Here is a 27,921-nt window from a genome sequence, read left to right on the forward strand (position 1 = left end):
CAATTGTAAATGGGATTGATTCCTTGATTTCTCTTTCTGTTGCTTCATTGTTGGTGAATAGGAATGCAACTGATTTGTGTTCATTTATTTTATATCCTGCAACTTTGCTGAATTCATGAATCAGTTTTAGCAGTTTTTTGGTGGAATCTTTTGGGTTTTCTATATAGAGTATCATGTCATCTGCGAAGAGTGAAAGTTTGACCTCCTCCTGGACGATTTGGATGCCTTTTATTTCTTTGTGTTGTCTGATTGCAGAGGCTAAGACTTCCAATACTATGTTGAATAACAGTGGTGAGAATGGACATCCCTGTCTTGTTCCTGACCTTAAAGGGAAAGCTCTCAGTTTTTCCCTGTTGAGGATATTAGCGGTATGGCTTTTATGATCTCGAGGTATGATCCTTCTATCCCTACTTTCTTGAGGGTTTTTATCAAGAAAGGATGCTGTATTTTGTCAAATGCTTTCTCTGCATCTATTGAGAGGATCATATGTTTCTTGTCCTTTCTTTTATTGATATGATGAATCACATTGTTTTGCAGATATTGAAGCAGCCCTGCATCCCCATTTATATATTATTCTTAAAATGACAAAATTATAAAGATGGAAAACAGATTAGAGGCTAAGGGTTGGGGGGGAAGACACTTGAGGGGAGACACTCGAAGGGAGCATGAGGGAGATATTTTCACAATAGGATCATTTTGTATCAGATGCCAGTGGCAGTCACACAAATCCACACATACGGTATAACAAGACAGAGCTGTGCACCTGTGCGCGTGCACACGTGAGCAACCCACTGCTTTGCTTTGCAGGAGTTATGATACAGTTAGCATTCAAGCAACAGGCCAGTGTCCTAACTTTTTCAAAGTTGGAAATTACTAAGCTAGAGGTCAGGATTCTTGTTTTGTCATTGTAATTTTTTGGGGGGGGGTGCAATGGGGGGAGGCCATCTTTCACTGTATCTAAAATCGAGGCATCACAGTGTTTTAAAAACCAAACCAAACCACTGCAGAGAAGGAAACCACATGTTACAACTCACTGCCTGGTGTGTAGCATTCTGCCAATTCAGTGGTGACTAGATGGTAAACGATCACCAAAGAGGATCTGTATGATGCAATATGTTTCAGTATCCCTCTCCCTCTCTCTCTCTCTCTCTCTCTCTCTCTCTCTCTCTCACACACACACACACACACACGCACACGCACGCACTCACACACGCACACACCTGATGTCCCCCGCCCTGAGGTTTCCCAAGGGCTGACACTCCGTGACTTTGAACCTCTCGCCATGGTGAATGTCTGTTCTGCCGATGCTCAGGCTGTGTGCACTGGTGGTTAAATATTTTGAATGCAACTCATGACTTCTAGGTCTTGTATCCCACAGAATAAAAACAACAAGAACAACAACACAATGAAATAAATGCACAACCCTTCGATGAAAGTTTTATACTTTTAGGAGTCTTGCAACTTGCAATTTTTTTTTTCTAAATGTAGGGTTTGTGATAAGTATTTCGAATTTAACTGCTGGAAAGAAATCTGTGACTAGCTTCGTGACTTGTAACTAACTCTTCTTGCTGTTACCATATGGTGTTTCCTTTAATAAAAACATTTTGCAGAAATAATGATAAAAAATTACTTTAAGCTTTTATAAAAGTTAGATGTTCCTGGCAATAAAAACACTCCTTATAATGAGGTAGATAACTTTGCATGTGGTAAACAGGAAAAACTCTGCTGACCTTGCCACTTTATCTCTAAGTGAAAATGATGCAATCCATTTGTGTCATTCATTCTTAGACATTTCCTGAATCTCTCATTCACTGACCTCTTATTAGACTGCAGGGACATACATTTAAGGCTCCTGTTCTATTCATGTATCCTCTAGGATCCTGTTTCCTTTGACTGTTTGCAACAGAACAACATATTCTCTATCTTCAGAGCTCTGAGCCATACTGTGTGTCGGTTCTGATGAGTTTAGCTGAAGGGAGCCAAAAGAGCTGACCTGGCTTAAACACATTAAAAAACTTCTTGGAGGCGTGCAGACCAAAGCAGCTGTGAGTGATGGCAGGGGGAATCTGGCCTCTTTCTTCTTTCTGTCCCACCATCCTTACCAAGCAGGCCGCTGTCTTTACGTGCATTCCCTAATGGCTACAAGATGGCTGCCCCATCTCCAGGCCTCCCATCAGCTCTGCGGATAGACAGGAGAAGAGTTGCCTGGTAAAAGGCCAAAGGGATGTCCTAGGCAAAAAGCCTTTTAGGAAACCTCATCCAGAAACTTCTCCTTATTCTTTGGCCAGAATTGGGTTGCACAGCCACCTCTAAGCCTGGGATAAGAGAGTCATGGATGAGGTTAGGTCAGCCAACGAATACCATCTTCTGCTCACACTACTGCAGAGAGGAAGGAGGGATGAGCCTGTTTTCTTATAGGATCTTATTTCTGAAGGGACTTCGGGTCCCCCACTGCCTTTTAAGATCCCTGTGAATGGTTTTGAGTGTACATATGTGAGGTCTTGGTTGCTCAGCTTTACCTTTATAAGAACTAACTGCGCGATATTCCTTCTTGTGAGCCTGACTGTGTGGCTCATGTATGGAACCTATGAACTGTGATTTCATGTCCTTATGTTAGTTCACAGGGCAAAGTGAAAGTAGAGTAAGTTTAAATAAATGTCTTTACCCCCGAATCATCTGGCTTAGAGTGGAGGGAGGGAGGGTCCAGTCTCAGGCACGAATGGGTATTGTAGGGATAGAAAAGAGACGAGACAGAGGGTATGCAAGTTATTCTACACTGCAGATGTGGAAACAGTAAATTGGTTTGCTATGTATTTAACCACCACTCTTAGGTAACTCTCCCCTCTGGGTTGAAAAAGAAGTGTTCTAGCAATTATGATGGTTTCAAATTTATAAGAGTTGAATTCATGCTGGTCTGCATTGAAAAATTCTGTGGCCACTTCTATAATAAATAGCCAGGGGTACATATAGTTAAAAAAGTCCCTTGAGGTTAAACTGAAAATATGTTTCTCGCTTTTGTTTCAAAACTATCATGATCACTGGGCTTTTCGCATTTTAATATAATCCACAAAATAATCAGCAGGCGTGTCCTGGAATAAATGTGGACTAAAAATTTCCTCTAAAAGGCTTCTTATCCCATTGTGTTGGTCTTTTTAGAGCTTAAGAGTTGTAAAGAGCGCGATTATGTCAGTTCTTCAGAGATGTGAATGTACTACCTGTGGTAGCCAGTCTCTGAGGGGCCCCCAGTGATCCCCACCTCCTGCCATTCACACTCTGTGTGGTCTCCCTGCCACCTGGACCAGGGGTGTGTGGCACACACTACGGCAGAAGTGATGATGTGTTACGTCCAAGGGTAGGCTATGAAACGCATCATGGCTCCTGTTCCCTCTAGTCACTCACTCATGGACGCCAGCTGCCATGCTGCCCTGTGGAGAAGGCCACATGCCAAGGAGCATATGACTTCTGACCAACAGCTTGGGAGGAACCAAGGTCTCCTGGCACAGCCAAGAGAGTGAGCTTGGAAGGGGATCCTCTAGCCGCTGTCAAGCCTTTAGATGATACAGTACGAACCCCCACCCCCACCTCAACATCTTCACTACAATCTCATGACAGAACCAGAGCCAATATCACCCAGTCAAGACACTCACTCTCTAATTCCTGGCCATAGAAACTGTAAGAGAATAAAACATTTGTTGTGTTCAGCCACACTGTTTTGTGAATAATTCATTATGCAGCAATAGATAACTAATCTACTAACCTTCCCTCTTCTGAATGGTTCAAACCAGCTTTGCAATCATCTTGAGAATAGCTTCCTAAAAGGGGGAACATCAATGGTCATTGTGACACCCAACCTTCCTCACTATTTTGGGAAGTTAACATGACACACTACAGAGCACGGTGTCACAGACAGGGCCAGACCTGCAGGGTGTGTTCAACAGGCAGGGGGTGAACACAACTTGCCAAAGAGTGAATCTAGAGGTTTAGGACATAGGTAATATCCTATTTACTATAAGCCTTAAAGTAACAATATTCAGAGGCTTACAGTGGCCTTTTAGACTTTGCATGGCTCTATGAGTAGGCAAAGAATTCCTGAGAGAAAAGAGCCAAGGGTATATGATGTCCTATCAATTAGAACCACAATTATCACTTATGCACTGATACTTTACACCATTATTTCACCTAATGCTCCCAACAATCCAAGGAGAAATGGAGGTCCAGTGAGGACAAGTAATTTGAGGGCACGAAGTGATGGAACCACAATTTGGGCCAGGAGCTTTCTTACTATGAAGCCCTATTCCTTTAATCACTAAACTCCCCACATTTTCCCTGGTTCAGCCCACCAATGTGATCTTGTGAGCCACCCACAGAAAGTACAGGGTAATGGAAGGAAGACATGGGAATGGCAGTAGACAGAATCAGAGAAGTAGGAAGATTACAGTTCTGCCACTTATTAGCTCAGTGACCTCGAGTAAGTCATTTAACCTTTCTGAGTCTTTCATGAAGAATGAACAATTCTATAATGAATAGCCAGGGGTACAGATAGTAAAACAAAAACAAAAACAAAACCCTTGAGGCTAAACTGAATATATGTTTCTAGATTTTGGTTCAAAACTAATAACTAATAATCCTTTTTGCATTTTAATATAACCTGCAAAATAGCCAGGAGATGTGTCTGGACTTGATCTTCTGAAAGGCTGCACACTTTATTGTGATGGTCATTTTAGAGGCCAACAGTCATGAAGTAGAGGAAGAGAGGAATTATCTATCTATAGAAAGACACTGTATCCTATCCATTCAACTGTCCATCTGTCTGTCCGTCCGTCCATCCATCCATCCATCCATCCATCCTTTTGTGGAGGAACTCTCTAGGCTCTGATTACTTATCCTCATTTTTTTGGTGAATCTCCCTATGTATAAGGTGAGTATAACACCAATATATATATCAAAGGATTATTATGAAGATTGAAATAATTTATATAAAGCATTTGAAGTATTGTCTGGCCATATTAAGTGCTGTGGAAGTGCTCCCTATTGTCATGGTCATCATCAGCACCATTGTCTAAGGAGAGAGACTCCAATCTGATGGGTCAGATTCCAGGACACAGTCTGAGTGACGAGACTGCAGAGTGAAAATGGCACCTCAGGGACATGGCTCTCCCTGATGCCCTCCTCATGCTATCTCACAGTGCAAAGAAGATCAAAGGCCCAAGGCCTACTCCCTAATTCCATGTACTTAGAGTCCTAAAGAAGACCAACTCTTTTTTCCTGCTTGGGAGGAGAGCTGGCCACATCTTCTTTTCTCAGGAGAACATGCATTCAGGACCCCACTCTCTTGTCCTCCAGTAGTACAACAAATCTGAAATCTAGTTTGGGGCGTGAAACAGGTCTTAGGCCTCTAGGATAGGCCTCCTGCTCCAGCCCAGCTTTCCAGAATTCCCAGAAAAATCTGTCAGACTACATTCTCCATTGCTCACCATGTTCAAATCTGCCGATGGAACTTGTGGCTACCGTCTACATTCAGTGTTGGTAATTCCAAACCCCTTAGCTATAACACCAATGTAGCACTTTTGAATCCCATGGTTATACAACAGCAACAATGATTATAATAGCTGGTATTTCTTGTGGATTTACTATGTGCTAGACATTCATATATCTATCAATTCATTTAATTCTTACAACTCTGATGAAGAGGCTACTACAATCCCTATTTCATACATGTAGGAAACAGAGCTCAAGAAGGTTACTGATTTCAAGGTTACATATCAAGTAACTAGGCTGGGAACAGAACCCGGGTCTCTCTGACTTCAGAACCAGTGGTCCCCACTGCTGTGGGGGCCTATCAATGTATAGCAGCTACAGGCTCTCAGGCTTGATTTCACAACACCGAGAAAAAAATCACATCGAAGAGTAAAGTATAGTCTCCAAGGTTTTGACAAAAGTTCTGCTTTGGGCTACTAATCTTTTCATTCATTCATTCATTCATTCATTCATTCATTCATTCATTCATAGAGTAAGTGAGTGAGCTGGGGACAGGCAGAGAGAGAGGAGAGAGAATCCTAAACAGGTTCCTCACCACCAGTACAGAGCCCGTGGTGGGGCTGGAACTCACGAACCATGAGATCATGACCTGAGTCGAAACCAAGAGTTGGACTGCTTAACTGACTGAGCCACCCAGGATCCCCATCTGGGATACTATTCTTCTCTTTTTCTTCTTTCTTTCTTTCTTTCTTTCTTTCTTTCTTTCTTTCTTTCTTTCTTTCTTCTTTTTGAGAGAGAGGGTACAAGTGACAGAGGGGTAGAGAAAGGGAGGGAGAGAGAGAGAGAAGCAGGGCTCAAACTCACTGGATGCAGGACTCCAGCTCACAAACCATGAGATCATGACTTGAGCCAAGGTCAGATGTTTAACTGAGTCACCCAGGCACTCTGGGTTACTATTCTTATATATTCTTGGGCAAAGGTGGTTAGATTAAAAAATGGGACAATCAGTGTGACTATGAAAATCAGGGTGTGGCAGTGGCAACGAGGAGAAATAAAACAGATTATAAACCCAACTGGCTCTACGAAATGTTTTTGATATTTTAGAGAGTCAATGGTTAGGATGGAAAAAACAACAACAACCATCTTTTTAGAGTAAAAATCTCCTTTTTTTTAGACCATGGTATTACAAAAGTTTAAAGAAAATGTGCCATGAGATTTCCTGCTCTAATTTGCAATGATTCAGGACACACTTCACTTAGATCGGGAAATGATAAGCATGTGACCCACATAGCTTCAATTTCCTCTGTTGAAAACCAAATCCCATTTTCACTTGTGGGCATTTCATTCATCTTTGCTTTTTTGGTTTTTTAATTACATGGCAGAAAGCGCTACTGTAATTTCCTCCCTGCGTAACGACAGCATTATTCATCAAGAAGCTTTTAATTCTATACAGCAATTGCTTCTCTTCAAAAATCTGCTTTCAATCTCCACAGAGGCAGGAGGGTGTGATTTTTTGACCCTAAGGTTAATTGTCTGCAAATAAGTTAAAATCACACAAAACCTCATCCTGGGAAAAGGGAATGCGAGCCTGACCCTTCACTTTACCTGCCTTATTGTTAGAGGTGGTATGGGATTGAGCTGGGACAGGGCAGCCAGACCCTGTGGCATTCCTTGTCTGTCCCTCTGGACCTTGATCTGTGAGGGAGGGGCAGGACCATCTCTTCCACGGCTGTAATTTATTTTATTTCTCTAAATATGATTTATTGTCAAGTTAGCTAACATACAGTGTATACAGTGTGCTCTCAGTTTGATTCATCGCTTACATACGACACCCAGTGCTCACCCAACAAGTGGCCTCCTTGCTGCCCTATCACCCATTCCCCCCACCCCATCAACCCTCAGGTTGTTCTCTGTATTTAAGAGTCTCTTATGGTTTGCCTTCCTCTCTGTTTGAGGGCTCACATGGTATCTGGCTCATGGGAAGAAGTCAATAAATGACTGCAAAAGTGATCCGGGTTGAAAGAAGAGTGAATGGAGGACTGAGCTCTGAAGCATTCCTGACTTTTGTTTTTAAAGTTCTGTGTATGAAAAGATCCTATTTCTGGAGGAAAAAAAGGAGAGAAGCAATGAGGAGATTCACTAGGGGCCCTCAGGGGACTAGTGACCAGGACTGAGGAGTGAGGCTGATCTGGGAGGAAAGTCTGATGTGCCCATGGGATCTGGTGTCTTCTTCCCAGACTCTTCCCTCCCAATTGCACCACCAATAACATCCATCTTCTCTCCAGTGATGGGCCCAACTCTCACTTCTTCATTTGTTTCATTGTAATTAAAAACCACTTCTGAGTACCCTATGTGTGGCCTGATATTGAACTTTGGCTGGAAGGGAATGGATAAGAATAATGGTTGCTAACATGTGTGGAGTACCCACTAGGCACCAGGGACACCTGCACGCGGTTTCAAGCATTAACCTCTCAGCCTCACGGCACCCCAGGGGGCTAAAGGCCAGGTGATCCCTGCTCCCCAAGGGGGGCTTGCATGCTTCATCACTACAGCATCCCACATGCACCCCTCGTTATACTTGTGTCTGGTGTCACCAGAACCATTTGTTGACATGTCTGTCACTTCTAAAGACTGCTCATTCACTTTTGTGTCCCCAACACCTAGCACAGTGGCTGGTACATGACAGGTGCTATATAATGTTTGCTGTGTTATTTAAGTGGCTTCTTAAATCCAACGGGGAAAGAAGCACATTAGGAAGCAATGCAAAATTGTACACACAGTTCCAGAGGGGCAGAGTGCAGGCAGGGGCGTGGGCCAGTGACACACACTTGGAACCTTGCGGGTTGAGGGGCAGCTCTGCAAGCCTGTCACAGCCATGGGGTCAGCAGGACCCCTGAAGAGGACAGCAGCAGAGTAGGCAGCGATTGTGGGAAGGCAGGTTCTCCTCACGTGGGTGACACGAGGCAGGGTCTCGGTGCGGTCCAGACGACACATGATGTGATAAATCACTGTGGGCCATCGAGCAGATAAAGGTTCCCAGCTGTGGCTAACAAATGTTGAGGACCTGAGAGGGACCAAGGGGCCCTATTTTTATGATCTTCAATTTTTGATGGGAAAGGATGTCTGAGAAGATGGAGATCAAACAGTGTGCCCCAACATGATGGCCGCATAGGCTTCGAATGGAATTTCAGTGCAGAGGGACTTTCAGCTCCAGTAGACAACACAGCCCAGCTTCTGCCCCTTGGACAGGACACTACCCACAGAAGAATGTGCAGAACATCAAAGGGCAGGACTAAGTAAAACTTCTCACTAGAAACCACACCCCTGCCTGTGAAAAATGCTCCATCACATAGGATCTATGGCTCCTACTCCAGGGGGCAGGGGCTGATGGCGTGAGTGTGCTGGGGAGAGCACTGGGCAGGATCTGGGGCATGGGGTATTGAGGATCTGGGGTCCTACTCCCAGCAGAGAAAGGGGAAAGTTTTGTGGGCTGTATGGAGAGAGAGAGGACCCACAAAGAAAAAGAGAAAGAAGGGAAAGGAGGAGGGCAGGAGAAGGAGGAAAGGAAAGTGGGAGGAGAGGTGTTTTCCTCTGAGTGGTGGTCCCTGGGGTCTGTCTCATTTCCCAGCTTCTTCATACCTTTTTAAAACTCCCAATGCCCCAATTCTTTTAAATGCCCAAAGTCTGTCACCTTCTCAGGTCAACTGAATTTCCAAGAGTTATTGGTCTACCTGGGGCGGGGGGTGGGGGGGGAGGGTAGGGTAGTCACACTTGCATCCAGGTCTCAGTGTTTTTCCCACACAATGAGCATGTAGCCTCAGAGTCCGTGCTTGCAGAGACTGCTTGGGTCGGTATACCAGCTCTACCTCTTAGTTGCTGTGAGACATGAAGCAAGTTACTTAACCTTGCTGTGCTTCAGTTTCCTCATCTTTAATGTACCTTCTAGGGCTGAGTGACTAATTGAGTTAACCCATGTGAAGCTCTTAGACTATAAGAAGCACATAATAAAGTTACTGATAGCAATGATTTGGGGAGGCAAATTTACTATTAACAGAAGAACCATTTAATAAGAGTGACTAAGTGAAGACTTAGCTCATGACCTCTGAAAGATCACCAGCTCATAGTATAATCCATCCTTTGTGAAGAACAGTTTTGTCAGTTGTACAGGAGTTCTTAGAAGGAGTCTTAATTTCTCTCTCCTGGCCTTGTGCTCGGACATACAAACCGATGATAATGAATTACTGCCCTATGACATATCTTGGGTAAATAAATCCAAGGAAAACAGTTCTAGTTGGACAAAGATCCCTTTGACCCTGTAAATCCTCATTCTTTATAGACTGATCTAGGCCTGGGGTTGGTTGAAATCATCTTCCTAACGACTGACCCATATGTGTCTCTCTTTTCCAGTCTCCCTTCCCCCTGGTTCTCAAAAACAGAAGCATCTATATCCTCCTCCCAAGCATCTTCTCCCAAACATTTAGTGCCTTCGATCTCCTGCCGTTTCCTCATTAATCGTCTCATCTATCTTCAATCTCTCTTTCTCCCCGAGAAAGGCTCATATTTCTCTCAAAAAAATTTTTTTTAAAGGAAACTCTTTTACAGTGCTTGTTTTCACTGAAAAAGTTCTTGAAATGTAATATACTTCTTGCCTCTACCCTCAGTTCCTAAGTATGGGGGCTCCATTAACACCATTCTCTATAACTATGTATTTAAGTCTCTGGTGACCTTCAGTGTCCACCAGAGAGTCCTGTAACTCCATCTTCACTCATCTAGACCTTTTTGAGCATGTCAAAGTCAACCCTATCTTCCCCTCTGAAACTTTTCTCAGCCTCCCATGACCCTGTGTTCCTGGAAACCTTAGTAAGCTTCTGACTGTTCCTTCTTGGGCTCTGGATTTGCGCTCTCTTACAACCTCCTCAACTGCTCCCATATACGGCCTGCCTTACCTTGATGTGGGTGCTCCCAAAGGACCTATCCTTGGCAGTATTCTCTTCTCTGCTCTTTACTTTGTTCAAGCACATGGTTCAAGTGACCACCTCTATGTAGAGAACCTGGGTGCTGACTTCTCCTGCAAGCCTACATTCCCCAACACCTGCTCAGCACCTCCAGCTAACTGTATGTCTATGGGGCTCAGTCTCAAGCTAGTCCAAACTGAGTCACCCCCTCCTTCCATGCCTGTGCATCTCCCTGGGTGCCATCACTCTGATCATGGCCCATCATTCTCCCAAGCACCCAGATACTCTCAAAGACTTGGGATCACCTTAGACTCTTCACTTTCTCTGGCCTCCACTTCTAAATCTTATCAATCCTGCAATCTCAGATGCACACCTCCTCTTCTCAATGCTCATTAAACACATCCCAATTCAGTCCCTCCTCAACAGCTTTCGGCCTTTGCCTTCCACTCAGAATCTCCGCCATCTGTTTTTCCCCAACTCCAAGCCACCATCATCTCCACAAAGCCCAGTCTAATCCCGGTCCTGCTCTGTGTCTCACGAGTTGGGCACTGCTTTCTCCTTTCCTACATACAGATGGAGAGAGTGAGGTTCACGGAAGTTCAGTCTAAGGTCAGTAAGTAGGAGAGCCAAAATTTAAATTCAAGAATGTCTAGCTCCAAAGGCACTATTGTTCCAGGGATGGATTGTTGGCTGGTGAGCTGGATAGACAGATGGATGGGTCAATGGGTAAAGAGGTGAATAAATGAAGAAATAATAAGCAGAGTTTGGTAACTAAGAACAACCCATCCCACCAAGTGGACTGGCATATGTTTAAAATGGGAGGGCAGCCTTGGCATAATTCCTGTAGAGCAGTGGTTCTTAACAGGGTAAGTTTTGCTCCTCAGGGGACATTTGGTAAGATTTGGGGACATTTTCAGTTGTCACAACTGGCGTGTGTGGGGGGCATGTTGCTCATGGCATATGGTAGGTAGAGGCCAGGGAGGCTGCAAACATCCTGCAAAGCTCAGGACAGCACCCACAGCAAAGACTTATCCGATCTGAAATGTCAACAGTGCCAAGCTTGACAAACCCTGCTTAAGAGTGATTCAGTGCCAAGTAGTATTCCATTTGCAGCAACGTGGATGGGATTGGTGGGTATTATGCTCAGTGAAATAAGTCAGTCAGAGAAAGACAGATGCCATATGTTTTCACTCATATGTGGATCTTGAGAAACTTAACAGAAGACCATGGGGGAAAGGAAGGGGGAAAAAACAGCTACAGAGAGGGAGGGAGGCAAATCATAAGAGACTCTTAAATACTGAGAACAAACTAAGGGTTGATGGGGAGGTGGGGAGAGGGTAAAGTGGGTGATGGGCATTGAGGAGGGTACCTGCTGGGATGAGCACTGGGTGTTGTATGGAAACCAACTTGACAATAAATTATATCTAATTAAAAAAAAGTGATTTAGGTCAATCCCATGGGAAATAGGCAAGTTTTCTGAGGGTAAGTGAAGGAATATGATGAGTAATTTTATACTTGGAAATCTGTGCTTCAAAAATAAGCAAACAGAAAACAAAACCAAAGCGTGGATGGCTTGTGCTTAAAAGAACAAGGGCCCACCCCTTGAGGGGAAAGAGAGAGAGGAGCCGAGGATGGAAACAGAACTCAGTACAGAGGAGTGCAGAGCATTGCCATATATCCTCAATGTTTCCAAGAGAAAAATAAAGTGAGCACATACCTCACCTTTCAAAAACACATGCAGGTGGATGTGTGTTGCCTTTTCTGAACAACCGTCTCTGTTCTAAGACTGTGTGCCTACCCCTGCTTTCTTGTCCCCATCTCTTTGATATTCCTGCCCCAGTTTCCCCAGTGTTGTGCTCCCTGTGCAGTCCATGTCAGGCCGAGGGGCAGGCTCTGAGACTCCCGTGGCTGGGCTGGAGCTTTGGCTCAACCCAAAGCTGGTGTTGGCCAGCCGGGGTGCCTGGCCCTTGGCTCTACCTTTGGGACAGCCAAGGACACTCAACAGGCCCTCATGAGCCCTGCCAGGGGTTGACAGGACTCTGCGTCCACCTCACTCATTAGCACAAGCTACTCATTTTAGTTACCTTGAGAGGAAGTTGATTCAACATACACTCAAAATCAACTCCATGTAGTGGCTGCATGGGCCTTGGCTCCTTCCTGCAGCAGCAAGATTGATTCTCCCTGGGACTGAATGCTTGCTTTGCTTAAGTGCCCCTTTCAGTTAAGTTGTGAGAAATGGAAATAATAGCCATCTGCAGGATGAGTGAGCACTGCAGTGCTGAGAGTCCTCAGAACCTACCATCCGCTTCCTGGGTACAGACTGCAGCCTGGGCCATGGTCAAAAGCATGCTGCCCAGTGCTGGAGACAAGGGGGACCTTCAAAAGTCCACGAGAGAAGGACTGGAGAGCTCAAGCAAGGTTTCAGGTGGCTTCAGGGCGGACAGCTTCAACACAGCAGGGTCCCTTGAGGGAAGGCAGGGCAGCAGAGAGCAGAGAATTTTACCAAAAAATATAGTTCACACTGGGTAACTACCTGGTTGTTTCCTGGAAAAGCCCAAGTACAGGAGGCTCACAACTGAGCCTGATAGCTCTCGTATTCTAAAACAAGCCTCCATTTGCTTCCTCCACCCAGGTTCTCCTGAAGTACAGTGAGCCGTGCAAACGGAGGCTTTCTTTATGATTTAGACCAATTCACTGCCAGTTATAGCTCTCCACAGTGCACGATGTGTTTTTCCTGTCACTTACTGCAGGGAGAGAATCATGTGAGTATGTTCTCAGTTTTGCCAACAGCAAAAATCATTTTGAAGAAGGCATTCTTTCTAGATGAATAGAATTATTATTCCCTATACTTCCTTGTCCCCTCCCCATCATGAATAAACAGTCATTTCAGCTTTAGCAAACCTCGCTTCAAAAATAGGCAAAGCACACACACACACACACACACACACACACACACACACAAAAGAAAGAAAAAAACACCCAATAAAGCTGTAATGCTCTAAAATCCATAATTCGCCTCCAAATGTCACAATGTGAAAGCACCCGAGTCCCTTCTAAGCACATTAGTAAGGGACAGTAGGCCATTGCCAGCTATTAGACTACTTTGAAATAAACCCAAATGATTGCAAGCCAGGCATAATTCCTCTATTTAAGTTTCTCATGGAACTGCAACCCTGTGAGTGCAAACTCCGGCTACCATTCAAAATTAACAAAGGATGCAGACACTGTCGATGAAACATTAATGACCAATTTGCAAATGTTCTAAGACCCCCTTCGTTCATCATGGGTTCATCAATGCAACACTCACCCATCTCTCTTTATTCTTTCAATTATTTAGCATCCATTAAGCGCCCACAGTAGGCCAAGCTCCGATGACCTTTCATCCACATTACCTCCCCACTAACAGCTTCATTCACCTGGTGGCCCTTCTAACTGCACAGCGAATCGACCTTTGCCTTAAGGCAGGAAGCTCATTTAGAAATCATTCTCTATGGGCACCCCTTGCATTACATCTCCAAGTGCTGAGGACACAGGGCAGTGTGCAGATATGACAGAAGCTCGAGGAACTTTTCCAGGCTGTCCCAGTGCACCGGAGGAAAACATACCTGAAAATGAGATCCTTGTGGTACCTCAATCTGTGAATCCTTCAGACCCACTTTGTCTGACTTGATTAATTAACTCAGACATCTTTAAATATTTACCACGTGCCTACAATAATGTTCCAAGAAGCACTGTCTCAGAGGGTGGAGGATACATAAGATGAGACAGGTAAAAGCATAGCAATGTCACAGCTGCTGTGGAGGGCTGAGCAGTGTTGTGGGTTCAGAGCCAAGTTCTGATCACCCAGATGTGGGGTCACCTCCACGTAAGTGGAGTTGGGGACCATGAAGGATTGAGGGACATGGAAAGGTCCTCCCCATTTCAAACGACTCCCCTTCGCTGCGTGTCCTAGACTCAAGTGCATCCTGAATCACAAAGACGGACACCAGACGGTGCCCTGAATGCACTTGCTTCACAGTTACCTGAAGCCCACCAGGGTAGCATTTCTGATCTTAAACAGGAAGTCCCTGACCTGGCCTTTCCTCCATTCTGGCCACTCAGCACCATGCCGTGACCTCTGAAAAGTGATAATGAATACAAATGACACCGCTACCATAGAGAAAGTAGCAGATGCTATGAAACAGGTATAAACAGAATGTTCCAGGAGACCAGTAGAGAGACAGAAAGCTCTTGGCAGAGGAATAGGGTCTGACCTCATGAAGGCAGTGGCATTTGAGCTAGCCATTGAATGATGGTTCTCTCCAATCAACTAATAATGATTAATAACAACCCCAACCCCCCACCCCACAGAGCAGCCACTACTATTTACTGAGTAATTCTCTGGGTGCCAAGCACTGTATTCATGCTCTTCCTATTAGCAACAGCCCACGGGAAAACCCCATTTTACAGATGGTAAAAGCAAGGCTCAAAGAGGCTAAGGTCACACCATTTGCACACAATAATGATAAAGCTGGAATCTGAATCATGTTTGTTTAGCTGAGATCATCACTGTGATGACCCGAGGATGTTACATGTTCATTCCATGTCACTCTGGAAGGGCCTTGGTTCCTGGGGAGTGATGTGGGTGCAGAACAGGGGCCCACTGCTGCTGAGAGCCAGTGCAGGAGCCACTGGCTAGGAACTTCCAAAAGTAGAGAAGACGGATGAATTCTGGGGCGAGAGCGGGGAGAGGGAGCCCCGGCTCTGGGGACTGTAGTCTCGTTAACTACTGATGCCCTCTACCCTTCCACAGCCTCCATGCTCTTCCAGAACGATGTCTGCTGGGCAGTGGGGGTCTCTTAGGCACGGGGTGGGAGGGAGGGCCTCATGCTCCCTCCTTTCTTTTTACTGCTTTTCGCATATTCTTAAAACAATCACAGAAACGCTAAAAGAAAAGCAATTAATGTGCTCATGTCCCTTCTCATCTTAACACAAATGTTGTCACATGTCTGCATTTCTTTACAGTCCTTGCCAATATGTATCCCTATTTTCACACAGTTACGGGATGCACACACAATTTTAGGTTTTGTTTTATGTAACGTTATTGTCTAAATATTTTCCTATTTGCTGCAGTCTTCATAATTATCATCTTGATGGTGGGTTCCAGACATCAAATTTGCATCCCCCGCACAGGGGCCTGCTGGCTCCAGAGTGAGGCACTTGAAATTCACTCCCCAAATCTACATGTGGGAAGTACAGCCCTGAATGTGCACACGTCCATTAAACACTCTGGCGAAGGGGCTCCAGATTGACCCAAGTGAGGATGAAAAAAAAAAAAAAGATTTGAAAGAGAAAAAAAGGGCAAGGTTTCTATTTGTGTTTCAGCCGCAGGGGTGGAAGAAGAGGAGAGAATCTGGAGCTGGTGCCTTGGTGGGGGTGGGGGGAAGGGTAGCACAGCCAGACTTTTAAAGTCAAGCCTCCCAAGGCTGGTGTGCTCCACTGTGCAGTCACTTAGCCGCTCAGATTCACCCACCTTCCTTCCAATTAAAGTTCCTAAAATAGCAACAATGACAATGCTGATAAGCATAATACAAGATGACGCTTTCACAGCACGTTGTCACATGCCACGTGCTGTTCCAAGAGCTTCACATGTATCAGCTCATTCAATCTTTGTAAGTATCTACTATTTTGTCCTGTTTTACAGGTGTGGAAACTGAGGCACCAAGAGGAATAGGTAGGTCTTCCCACAGCTGGTGGCAAGGATTTGAACCCAGGCAGCCAGGCTGGAGAGTCCAGGCTTGGAATCATTTCATAACAGCTGCCTCAAAACTCAGATTTCAATTCCTTCCCTGCTTAAAATTCTTTTCTCATCTCCCACTGAACATCAAATTCAGTTCCAACCCATTCGGCTGGCATTCAAGGCCCCACACAGCCTGCCTCCAAAGTCCCTTTCTAGCTTTCTTCCCATAATTCCCCTTCACACTTCTCCATTCCACACGTGAGGTACAAAGCATGAGCATGGGGTCCAAAGTATGACTGTTCTCAGCTAGTAATCCTTAGTCTCTCTTCCCTGTGTTGGCCTAGAATGTCCCCTGTTTCCACATATCCCAATCTTACCCGTTTTTCTGCTCCAGGAGCTTTCTCTTCCCATACTGCTCAGCTCTTCCTTCTCTGAGCTCTAGGAACCATGTACTGTGATACCTCCTTTCAACCTGGACACTGAAGTCCACGCAGGGAAGGAGAAGAGGGCTTATGAGGCATAACACACAGCTGTACATGATACTCTCTCTCCTCATTAGTCCCTGCATCCCACCCCACTGCCCCCACCTCACATTTTCCCTTCCCTTTGAGTTCAAGTCCATCCCATATTTCTGACTGACCTTCAAAGTCTGGAAGAAGTGGGTTTTGGAGGGCATTCTTCCTGCTGCTTCCTTCTAGGGTTTCTGAGTTTTTGAAGGAAGAAAAGTATGTTGACTGAGTACTTTTTCTCTTAGGTACAGTTCGTTAGAAATTGTCCTTCCAGCCAGAATCATAACACACAGGTGCATATTTCTACCTCCCTTAGGGCTGGTCAGGCCTTATTTATTATTAAACCTACCCCATCTGCTGGGCTAGCATGTAAGCTAACCTGTAACACTGGGAACAATCACGGCGATCTCTGCTCTAAGAAGGGAGCTGAGCACACTTCTGAGCAGGGATAAGAAAACTGCTGGCTTCTCTCTCAACCCCACCAGGGCTCCACTCACTTAGAACCTGACCCCAAGGGAGTATGGCATGACCCACACTTCTTACCTAGTGTTAGTCTTATTTGGGAAAATATCTTACATTGCCTACCATGGACCTAAGCTTTTTTTATATCCCACATAGTACCTTGTAGAAAACCTGCCACTTGATATTCAACAAATGTTTGATGAATCAATGAATAGCTTTTTCTAAGAGGACCAATATGATAAACTCATGAAGAATTAGTAATAAACAATAATAAATTTATTAGAGATCCTAGTGAGTGAAATAAGGCAAAAAAACGAAATAAAAGGCATGGATTGAAAAGGAAGAGATAAAATTCTCTTACTTACAGATGTCATGATTTGGCTATACTGATAACCCAAAATAATCTATTAAAAAAACTACTAGAACTTAGTAAGGTCACAAAACACAAAATCAATCTTAAAAAAAATCTATAAACTAGCAATCAACAACTGAAAACCAAAGTAATAAAAATGATGCCATTTGCAGTAGCATGAAAACACATGAAATATGTAAGCACAAATATGAGAAAATAAGTACTAGATATGTGTGATTAAAAATATAAACACTGGCAAAATAAATCAAAGATCTAAATAAATGATGAGATACATATACCACGATCATGGATTGGAACACAAAATATTTTGATGTTAATTTTTCCCAGACTACTATATATATTCAACACAATGCTAATCTGATTCTGAGCACAAGTGTTTGTAGAAATCAACAAGCTGATTTTAAATTTTATATGGAAAGCAAAGGAATACCCCAAACAGTTTTGTAAAAAAACAAAATTAGAGGACTGCACTACTTGATTTCGAGATGTCCTATAAAGCAATAGTAATCAAGCCAGGGTTGTATTAAATAAAGGACAAACAAAAATAACCAGAATAGAAAACCCAAATAGACCTATATATGTGGTCAACTGATTTCTCAAAACAGGAGAAAAACAAGGAGAAAGGAGAGTGCTGAAACTATTGGATATCCATAAGCAAAAAAAAGTAAAAAAGGAACCTCAATTCACATCTTGCACATTCTGCAAAAATTAACTCAAATTAACTTAAGTGTAAATCTAAAACCACAAAGCATCTAGAAGATAATCTTTGTTGCCCTGGATTAGGTAAAGATTTCTTAGATACAATGCCAAACATATGATTCGTAAAAGAAAATATTGATAAACTGAATCTTAATAAGAAGAAAACAAGTTAACAAAATGAACAAAAGATATGAAGAGACAATTCATCAAAGATATACAAATGGCAAATGAGCACATGACACTCAACATCATTTGATATTAACAAAATGCAAATTAAAAACAATAATTTATCACTACATCTATTAGGTTAAAAAACAAACGATCTGACAATACCGAGTGCTGGTGAGGATTCTAAGGAACTAGAGGTGTCATACGTTGCTGGTGGGAATGAGAAATGGTACAGCCACTTTAGGAAACAGGGCAGTTTCTTACAAAGTTAGACATACATTTACTATATGACCCAGAAATCCCACCCACTCTTGGGTATTTACCAAAGTGAAATGATAACTTATGTTCACACAAACACCTGCATGTGAATATTTACAGCAGTTTTATTTACATTTGCCCCAAACTGGAAACAATCTAAATGTCTCTCACCTGGAAAATGAAGAAACAAATTGTGGTTCATTAATACAATGGAATACTACTCAGCAATAAAAAGGAAAAAAAACTACTCACATACAACAACATGGAAAGACCTCAAGGGCATTATGCTAAATGAAAGGAAACAGATTCAAGAAGTTACATACTGCATGATTCCATTGCTATGACATTCTGGAAAAGGCAAATGCATAGGGTTAGAAAATAGATCAGTGGGTGCTATTGGCTGAGAGTGGGAGGTAGGGTCGGCTAAAGGGTCTCAGGTCTGGCAGATTCCAAAACGCTGTAAAACAGAACTTAAATCAGGCAGTTCAGGGAAAAGTGTGCTGAAATTTACAACACTTGCCTGGCTTGGGCTCCCATGGAACCCAGGGGGAGCCCTTCCCTTCTGACCTAGCACACTCTCTTCCTGCCGCAGGTGAGTAACCCAGTGGGCAGCCCAGTGAGGGCTCTGCTGGGGGTTTCCACTGTCCTGGGGGAGTGTGCCTGTCACCAGCAGGGCCCCTCACAACTGAGACCTCCTGCTGTGGCTGCTTCTAAAACTCACTGCGAGCCACATTTTGGCCTAACGCCCTGAAGCCTCTTTTCAGGAAGAAAGCATTGAACCTTCCAGTTTCATTTTGTTTTTTACTGCTTGTTCAAAGAACAATCATATAAAATAAAAATATCATCCTCAGGCAAGAGAATTTAATTCAAACATTCTTAAGAGTAGATTCAACAACAAACAAACCTGCCTCATTCTTGGTTTCCCCCGGTTACAGAAAGAAAAAATGGAAAGAAGCAGAGAGTATTTACCGGAACAAGAATTTTCACCTGCCCCTCACACATGACCAAGAAACTTTGTAACAAGCACTTTATGGACATGATCCTAGTACATCTTCCCAACAACCCGAGGTCAGGGATTCTGCTATTATCCCACCTTACAGATGAAAACACCGAGGCTGGAAGGATCAGTACTGTGTCCAGGTTGCACAGTTCGTAGGGCATAAGGCAAAGATTTGAATCCAAGCACTTTTGCCCCAAGGTCCAAGCTCTTAACCAGATGCTACAGTTGATATTTACACAGCTATGGTCAGAATGGGCTAGGAAGTTGCCTTTTGGTTTGTGAAGAAATGAAAAAGGTGTTAGATTTGTTTCTTCTCAACTCTTACTCTCTTTTTATATTAAACCCGTATGCGCACACTTGGGTTAGTCATTATCTGTGCCTCCTGATGGACTCTTATGACTGGCCCATTCGTGGCCTGCCTGCTTTCACTCACTCATCTGTTCTTAATAAGGTAAGATAATCAACACCCACAAAACCACCACTCAACATCAGAACTGGAACTTTGACAAGGAGCTATATCTCTCTATGTGGTCTTCCCTGAACCGGTCCCCCTGACTCCCCTATCTGAGGTCATCGCAACTTTGAATTTCTGTTTACTGTCCTCTTGGTTTCCTTTTTATATAGCCTTATCACAACTATAATATTTTTAGAATTTATTTTTATTGTATAAAAAGTATCATGCTATATGTAATCGCTTGGATTTTTCCACTTACAGTCACAACTTTATTTTTTTAAGTTTATTTTGAGAGAGAGAGAGAGAGAGAGAGAGAGAGAGAGAGAGAGAGAGAGAACACGTGCAAGTGGGGGCAGGGCTGAGCCTGAAGTGGGGCTTGATCTCACAAACTGTGAGATCACGACCTGAGCTGAAATCAAGGGTTGGTTGCTTAACCGACTGAGCCACCCAGGTGCCCCACATTCACAGCTTTATAGCCAGCAGTTGGAATTTCAAGGCCAGCTATAGTCATCTGCAGAAGAAAGGAGGTATGAAGATGGGTGAAAACACACTTCCTGGGGGCAGTACGAGGTGGCTGTCACCTTTCACTCTGGCTCAATCCCCTCCAAGTCTTCATCAAACTTAGAATAAAAGCCAGCTCCTTACCTTGGTTTCTAAGGCCCAATCCAGTGTGGACCTGGACTTTCTCACTGACCTTCCCTCATACCATGTCCTCCTCAGTCACTACGTTTAGTGACATGGTCCTCTTTCTGTTCTTCAGCCATTCTTGCTTCAGAGCCTGACTAGCTGTCCTGTTCTACCTGCTCTTAAGTTTCACCTGAAATGTTACCTTCTCTGAGGAGACTTTCATGACCACCCAACCTAAAATAGCCCCTCTGATGCACAGCCCTGCTTTAGTTTGGTTATAGGATCCCATACATTTTGAACAAAATTCTCTCTCTTGCCCCTCTATAAGAAGAAAGTCTTGTATAGGTCATCCTGAATATCTACTGTAGACCCTTTGGGGGCCCCCAAGACCCTTTTAGGGGTTTATAAGGTCAAAACAATTTCATAAGAATAAAGCCTTGTTTGCACTTTTCACCGTGTTGATATTTGTAATGTTGGTGAAAAAACAAAGGTGGATAAAATCCATGAGTCCCTAATGCCGATCATGGTGGCAGTGGCACCGACATGTGACTAGTGGCCATTGAATGTTTTATCATTTCATACTTACAGGGAAAAACAACAATCCATTTCACTTAAGAATGCCTTGAAAGAGCAGTAAAAATGATTGCCTTTGTTACATCTTGACCTTGGAGTACATATCTTTTCGATAATCTGTGTGACTACATGGGATGCCTGTCTGTTACATACTGAGGTATGGGGGTGAAAAGCACTTCTGTGATCATTTGAGTTGTGAGACGAACTAGCAACTTTCTTCATGGAACACCATCAACTACTGACAGATTATGGCAGAAATTTTCTCAAAAGTGAATGACGTGGCCTGATAGTAATTTTTGGCAAGGATAAAAATCAAGCTTTCAAGTGAAAATCTGCATTTTGGAAAACTTGTATCGGCCAATGCTTCCTGATACTTAAGACGTTTCTGATAAGAATGGTGGTGATATTAATAAATGTGATGTTTTAACCTTAGATAATGAAATGTGTCAACATTTGAAAGAGCTGCATAACTCAGTCAACCAATATCTTCCAACTGACTAATGCGAAATGTCACAAAAACATGCCTTTGTAAGAAATCCATTCAAATTGTATGATAGGCTAATAGATTTTAACTTAACTAACAAGTTCAAGTGCAGCTAACTTGTAAGAAAGTACTACTGGCTGAGTTTTGGTGTAATACCAAAAAAGATTATCTACAATTTTCTCAAAAGGCTATTAAGACGCTCTCGCTTTTTCAGCAACATATGGCAAGGTCGGATTTTCTTCAGATACTTCAATTAAAACAACTTAGAATACCAAATTGAATGTAGAAGCAGATATAAGACACCAGCTGTTTTCTATTAAGCCAGACATTAATGAGATCTGAAAAATATAAATCAATGCCACTCTTTCATTACAATTTTGTTTTTTCATAAAAATATATTTATGTTAACATGCAATAGCTTCCTTATTACCTCTATGTGAGTTAATAAAATATTTTTAAATATCACATTTTAAAATTTCAATATGGTCAACATCAATAGATATATACTCCCCACCCCCGCTTCAATATTTTTAAGAGTGTAAAGGGGGAATCTTCAGACTCAAAAGTTTGTGAATCTCCACTCTAGTGGCTAGCATATGCTGGGTACTTGATAAATGTTGTTAAATGAACATACTAAAGACATATTCTCTTTACTTTGTATCTGTCCTCCCTGCTCTTTCAAAATGTTCCACAAAGCTTTCTCAGTGGCTCAAAGTATTAGAATAAGACCAGCGATATGAGGACCCAGTGACAGGAGCATGTAAGTCCCTGCAGAACTCAGAAGTTTCCCTCAGAATCACCATATGTGTCTCCAACTATTTTTTTTATCCTTTCCCTTTTCTTAAGTGCTTACGTCACATACAAAATTTAAAACTGGTTCTAAGTGTGTTTACTATGATTGCTTTAATTTTAACTACTGGTATTGCTGTAATATTGGTTTTTTTCTTTCTTTTTTTGCTGTTGTGCATTGAACATGCAGGTGATCTCACCACACTGCATGCTCAAGAGGAGGCTAACTGCCATTTAAAAATCACTTTTTTTTTTAATTTTAGAGAGAAGGAGAGAGGGGCAGAAGGAGAGAGAGAGAGTGGGAGAGAGGGGCAGAAGGAGAGAGAGAGAGTGGGAGAGAGGGGCAGAAGGAGAGAGAGAGAATCCCAAGCAGGCTAGATGCTCAGTACAGAGCCTGATGTGAGGCTCAATCCCACGGCCCTAGGATCATGACCAGAGCCAGAATCAAGAGTCAGATGCTCAACCAACTGGGGCCACCCAGGTGCCCCTAAACATCACTTTTTAATAGGAAAGCACATGACTTATTTTGAAAGTGACTCTCAATCTTCTGGGAGACAGATGACATTGTGGCTGTGGCAATTTCTGTGGCATGACAGAGAAAGTTCACAGACGGCTTGCATCACACTACAAGAAGTCACATTTGGAAGCTGTCTCATGTAAAAGTAAATACACTGTGCTACAGCTTTATAGATAAGCCAAATGATGTTGCAGAACCTGCCCTTGGAATTATATTATAAAGGTGTATGCGCTCTCCTCTTAGTGTCACATCAATGACAAACTAGTGACAGCCACAGCATTTGGCTGGACACAAAACCAAGAACTTCTACCAGAATCCACATAAAGTTCTTTGTGTTGAGGCCTAAGAGAATGTCCACACACAAGGGCACTGATTGTACCCTCACAACTGCCATGCCCAGATTTTCCAAATAATGGTCTTCTGCTTTCAAAATCTCATGTTAGCATCTAAGTGTTCTTCTTCAGACAAGTATAACTGAATCAGCAGGTAAAACGGGTGCAGGGAGGCAGGAGACAAATCTCAGATCCTGACTATGTTGTGTAAACAATGTGCTCTGCACAAGTTGCAAGTGGTAAGGTTCCAAGTGGGGTTGGAAACACTCCTGAAAGCTTCCATAGGAAGACCGGGGACATACACTGGTTTAGGAGAACCAAAGATTCAATATGAACAAGAAGATTCTAAATAAAATTTCCCAGGGCGCCTGGATGGCTCAGTTGGTTAAACATCCAACTTTGGCTCAGGTCATGATCCCATGGTTCATGAGTTCGAGCCCCATCGGGCTCTGTGCTGACAGCTCAGAGCCTGGAGCCTGCTGTGGATTCTGTGTCTCCCTCTCTCTCTCTGCCCCTCCCCAGCTCATGCTCTGTCTTTCTCTCAAAAATAAATAAACATTAAAAATTTTTAAATAAAACGTCCCTGTTTTTACAACACACCTAACATGAAATTAATAAACCAGAATTTAACACAAACATTTTACTTTCCAATCCAAAAAAGGAGCCACACTGCTTTGGGCTGACAGATTTCACAGGCTCAGGAGGAACAGGCTCAAGCTTTCATTAACTATTCAGTTATGCAGGGCGCCTGGGTGGCGCAGTTGGTTAAGCGTCCGACTTCAGCCAGGTCACGATCTCGCGGTCCGTGAGTTCGAGCCCCGCGTTGGGCTCTGGGCTGATGGCTCAGAGCCTGGAGCCTGTTTCCGATTCTGTGTCTCCCTCTCTCTCTGCCCCTCCCCCGTTCATGCTCTGTCTCTCTCTGTCCCAAAAATAAATAAACGTTGAAAAAAAAATTAAAAAAAAACTATTCAGTTATGAGACATCTGGGGCCACAAAATGAGGGTGGAAAAGACCACATATTTTTTGCTTCAGTTAAATAAAAGAGGTTTGGTTAAAAGAAAAAATTCAGCTTAAATTGTGAATGGTCATCCTTGAATTTGATATTCTAAATGTCCCCCATTATACACTCAGAGTTACAGCCTGTTTCATCTGATTCACTGTTCAACAGTGGCATTATCTGAAAACCAGGAAGCCACTAAACACTTATCAGCAAAAATGTGACCAACCTTGGCCATCACAGGAAATCTTCTGAACAGGGTACATAGCAAGGAGCACGGGATATTCACTCACTCACTCAACATCTACTTAGTAAGCTCTTACCATGCGCCTGGCTTAGGGGAGGTGGACATTAAGAACCCAGCACTAGCTCTTGCCCTCAGGAAGTCTAGCACAGAAGAGCTGAATAAATTTTTACACAGCTAATATTGAAAGTAAAACGCCATCTTAATTACTGATACCTCCCTGCTTTCAACACTTCTGCAATATAAAGAAAATAGGGTATAGTAGAAAGCGTACTGTTGCCTTCCTGGGAGGCGCTTGACATGTGTGATTAGGAACGTAAGCTCCCCTGATGAATAATGGATCTAAGCCATGCTCACCAATGGTTGCCAAAAACATTAGTTAAAAAAGCCAATGGGGGAACTTTATCATAGATACGCTAAGCTGACAGTGCTCAGTACAGTGAGCTCAGTACAGTCCAGTGCTCAGTACAAAGACAGAGACATACAGAAGTACAGATCACCACCCGTGAAGTAGTCTTGCCTCCCCACAAAACAGTCAAATTTAAATCTGATGAAGTCTCTAGATTAAACTACTACAGGAAATACAGAGGCTAGAAGAACCTGTTAAATGACACCACAGGGATGCAACTGGCAAAGTTTTAGAATGTAGGAAACTGTATAGGGCAAACCACCTAACTTCTTCAGCAACAAAAATTACCAAGAAAAGAGGAAGAAAGGAACCATAGACAAAAAGGGGCCTAAGAGATGTATCAACCAAATGCAAGCATGGGCCTCGTTTAGATATGAATTCAACAAACCACTGAAAGAAGAAAGTATGAAACAAACAGGGAAAACAGGAAAATTTGAACACTGACTATATATTTGATAATTAAATATTTTTTAAGGGAGTGATAAAAATATTGTGGTTACGGTTTTTGAAGAATGCTTTTTTGCTTGTTTTGTTATAGGTACATACATGGGTGTTTATGGATGAAACGGGATTAGCTCCAAAAGAATAAGTGGAGAAATAAGTGTGTGAAAAGATGCTCCACATTTATTCGCCCTATTATTATCATCATTCAGCAATAAGAAGAAACAAAGTACTGACACATGCTACAACATGGATCAATCTTGAAAGCTTTATGCTAAGTGAAAGAAAACAGTCACTAGGGACCACACGTTACATGATTCCATGTACATGAAATGTCCAGAATAGGCAAATCTACAGAAATAAGAAGCAGATCTGTGGTTGCTTAGGGCTGGGGTGGGGAGGGTTACAATACTGGGGGATGGGGGTTGATGGCTTTCTTTTTGGGGTTATAAAAATATTCTAAAATTGACAGATGCACAACTCTGTAGAATACACTAAAAGCCATGTAATTGTACACTTAAAAAAAGAATTCATGTTGGGGAGGGAGTAGGTAAGGATACAGGTGATAACAGATCATGTGTTGTAAATTTTTTACATGTGTAGGCTCCATCATAGATCCTTTGGGTCAAATCCTGGCTGTCAGTTACTGGCTGTGTGACCTTGGGCAAGGCATTTAATGTCTTTGAATCTCAGCTTCCTGGTGGAAAATGGGGACAATATAGGGGATAACAAAGACTCTACATGAACCTAGGTATATATGGGCTAAATGAGGTTGATACACTTGTTTTTTTTTAATTTATTTTTTAAGTTTTTTTAAATATATTTTTGAGAGGGCAAGCAAGGGCGGGGTGGGGGCAGAGAGACTGGGAGGGAATCCCAAGCAGGTGCCATGCCATCAGCGCAGAGCCGGACACGAGGCTCAATCCCAGGAACTGAGAGATAATGACCTGAGCTGAAATCCAGAGCCTGACCGCTTAACTGACTAGGCCACCCAGGCACCCTGAGGTTGATACATTTAAAGCATGTGGAATAGTGTTTGGCATGTATGAAATGCTCAGTAAACAGTTACGTATTATTATTCTCAACTGTTTTTGTTTTCTTACATCAGCTCCTTCAGGAGCATCCATTTCTTCAGTATCTCCCTCAGAAGTCACAGTAATTATGAACAAGTAGTAGATGCTCAATAAAAGCTTCCTGACACTTCCTGATGTTTTGCTGGCTTTGCGTTTCTCAATTGTTAGGATTCTCCTTAATATGAGGTATTATCCTTCAAAGTTTCTGTATTCTGTGAGTGAGTGAGTGAGTGAGTGAGTGAGTGAGTGAGTTTTCTTTTTGGTTTCAGGCTACAGATGGGGATTTGGGAGGAGCAGTGAGATATAAGGAGACCAACTATAGCCGCAGTAATCAGCTTCATGCCAGAAGAAAGTCTGGCTGAGCCCCCAAAGGCCACAAGTGCTGGGACAAAAAAGGATAAAGCCCACAGATGATCCTTCTAGACCCCTTTCCTTCGGTGATGCCTTTGAATAAGAGTGGCTCAACTCAGAGATGGCCGCATTTTGTTGCTAATGTTAATGGGACTGCCAGCTTTCCCTCTGGATTCAAACGCAGTCATCTGTGGTTCTCACTCTTATACCCCCACTTAGCATCTTAAATTAGCAAAGTGCTGTGGCTCCTTTTCAATAACAAAGGCTCTACATGAACCTAAATCAGTAAAACCATGATAAATATTTTATAAATGGCACTCCGAAAGCACAGCTTGAGTGTGTGTGCGTGCGTACACACACGCACACGCACACACACACACACACGCACACACACACACACACGCACACACACAAGGGGATTTATATGCTCACACACGCTCTCCACACAGAACTCCGGCATTCCCTCTCATTCAAGTTTGCTCCAAAACAGATTTTTTATTTTTATTTTGTTGTACTGTACATATCAACTGCACAAGGCAATCAGCCAAGGAGAGATTTAAACATATGGACAAAATTTCATGGCTTTGAAAAACATGGTAGAGCAAGACCGTGTTATGTATGCCCTTCTGCTCTGCGCTATGGACTGCCATTTGGCTGGGCAGGTGCTCCATGCTCGTGCCAGATTCCCCCTGGGGCCATGGGGTCAAAGTGCCTCTCCCACATCTGCAGTGGCCGGTCCAAACATGCAAAGGCTCCTGTGAAAGCTGACGTAGAGCTGTGATACTCAGCACTCTCTCCACTTGAAAACTGCTCGTCCCCCTGGGCCTACCAACGTGCAGCAAGACAATCAGAAATGTTGAATGGTACGGGCATTTGATATGCTATGGATGTGTAAGATCGTCACGTACTTTAGAAAATCAATGTGGTAATTCAATTTATCTTCCAAAGTGTTCATCTTTCCAGACCTCCATTCCATTTGTAAGGTGAGCAAATATGTCCTACCAAAGAA

At 43.1% G+C, this 27,921-nt stretch overlaps 1 protein-coding gene across 36 annotated transcripts in view; it reads right to left on the bottom strand.

Moving 5' to 3' along the window:
- Nucleotides 1–27,921, bottom strand: part of FARS2 (phenylalanyl-tRNA synthetase 2, mitochondrial) — a 618,373-nt gene that overhangs the window by 115,255 nt on the left and 475,197 nt on the right. The window contains exon 10 of one of the 36 annotated variants that reach the window (XR_002156922.3): nt 12,733–12,896. The exons of 34 other annotated variants lie outside the window; for them this stretch is intronic. Coding sequence is in view for 1 of the 2 variants with exons in the window: in XM_045058555.1 (XP_044914490.1) it covers nt 27,760–27,910 (151 nt within the window). In the remaining variant the exon portion in view is untranslated. Of the gene's footprint in view, nt 1–12,732; nt 12,897–27,381; nt 27,911–27,921 lie in introns of those variants that run through there. One more of the 36 variants, XM_045058555.1, reaches the window with a different exon arrangement.

Source organism: Felis catus, chromosome B2, assembly GCF_018350175.1.
Source record: "Felis catus isolate Fca126 chromosome B2, F.catus_Fca126_mat1.0, whole genome shotgun sequence".
Lineage (NCBI taxonomy): Eukaryota > Metazoa > Chordata > Mammalia > Carnivora > Felidae > Felis > Felis catus.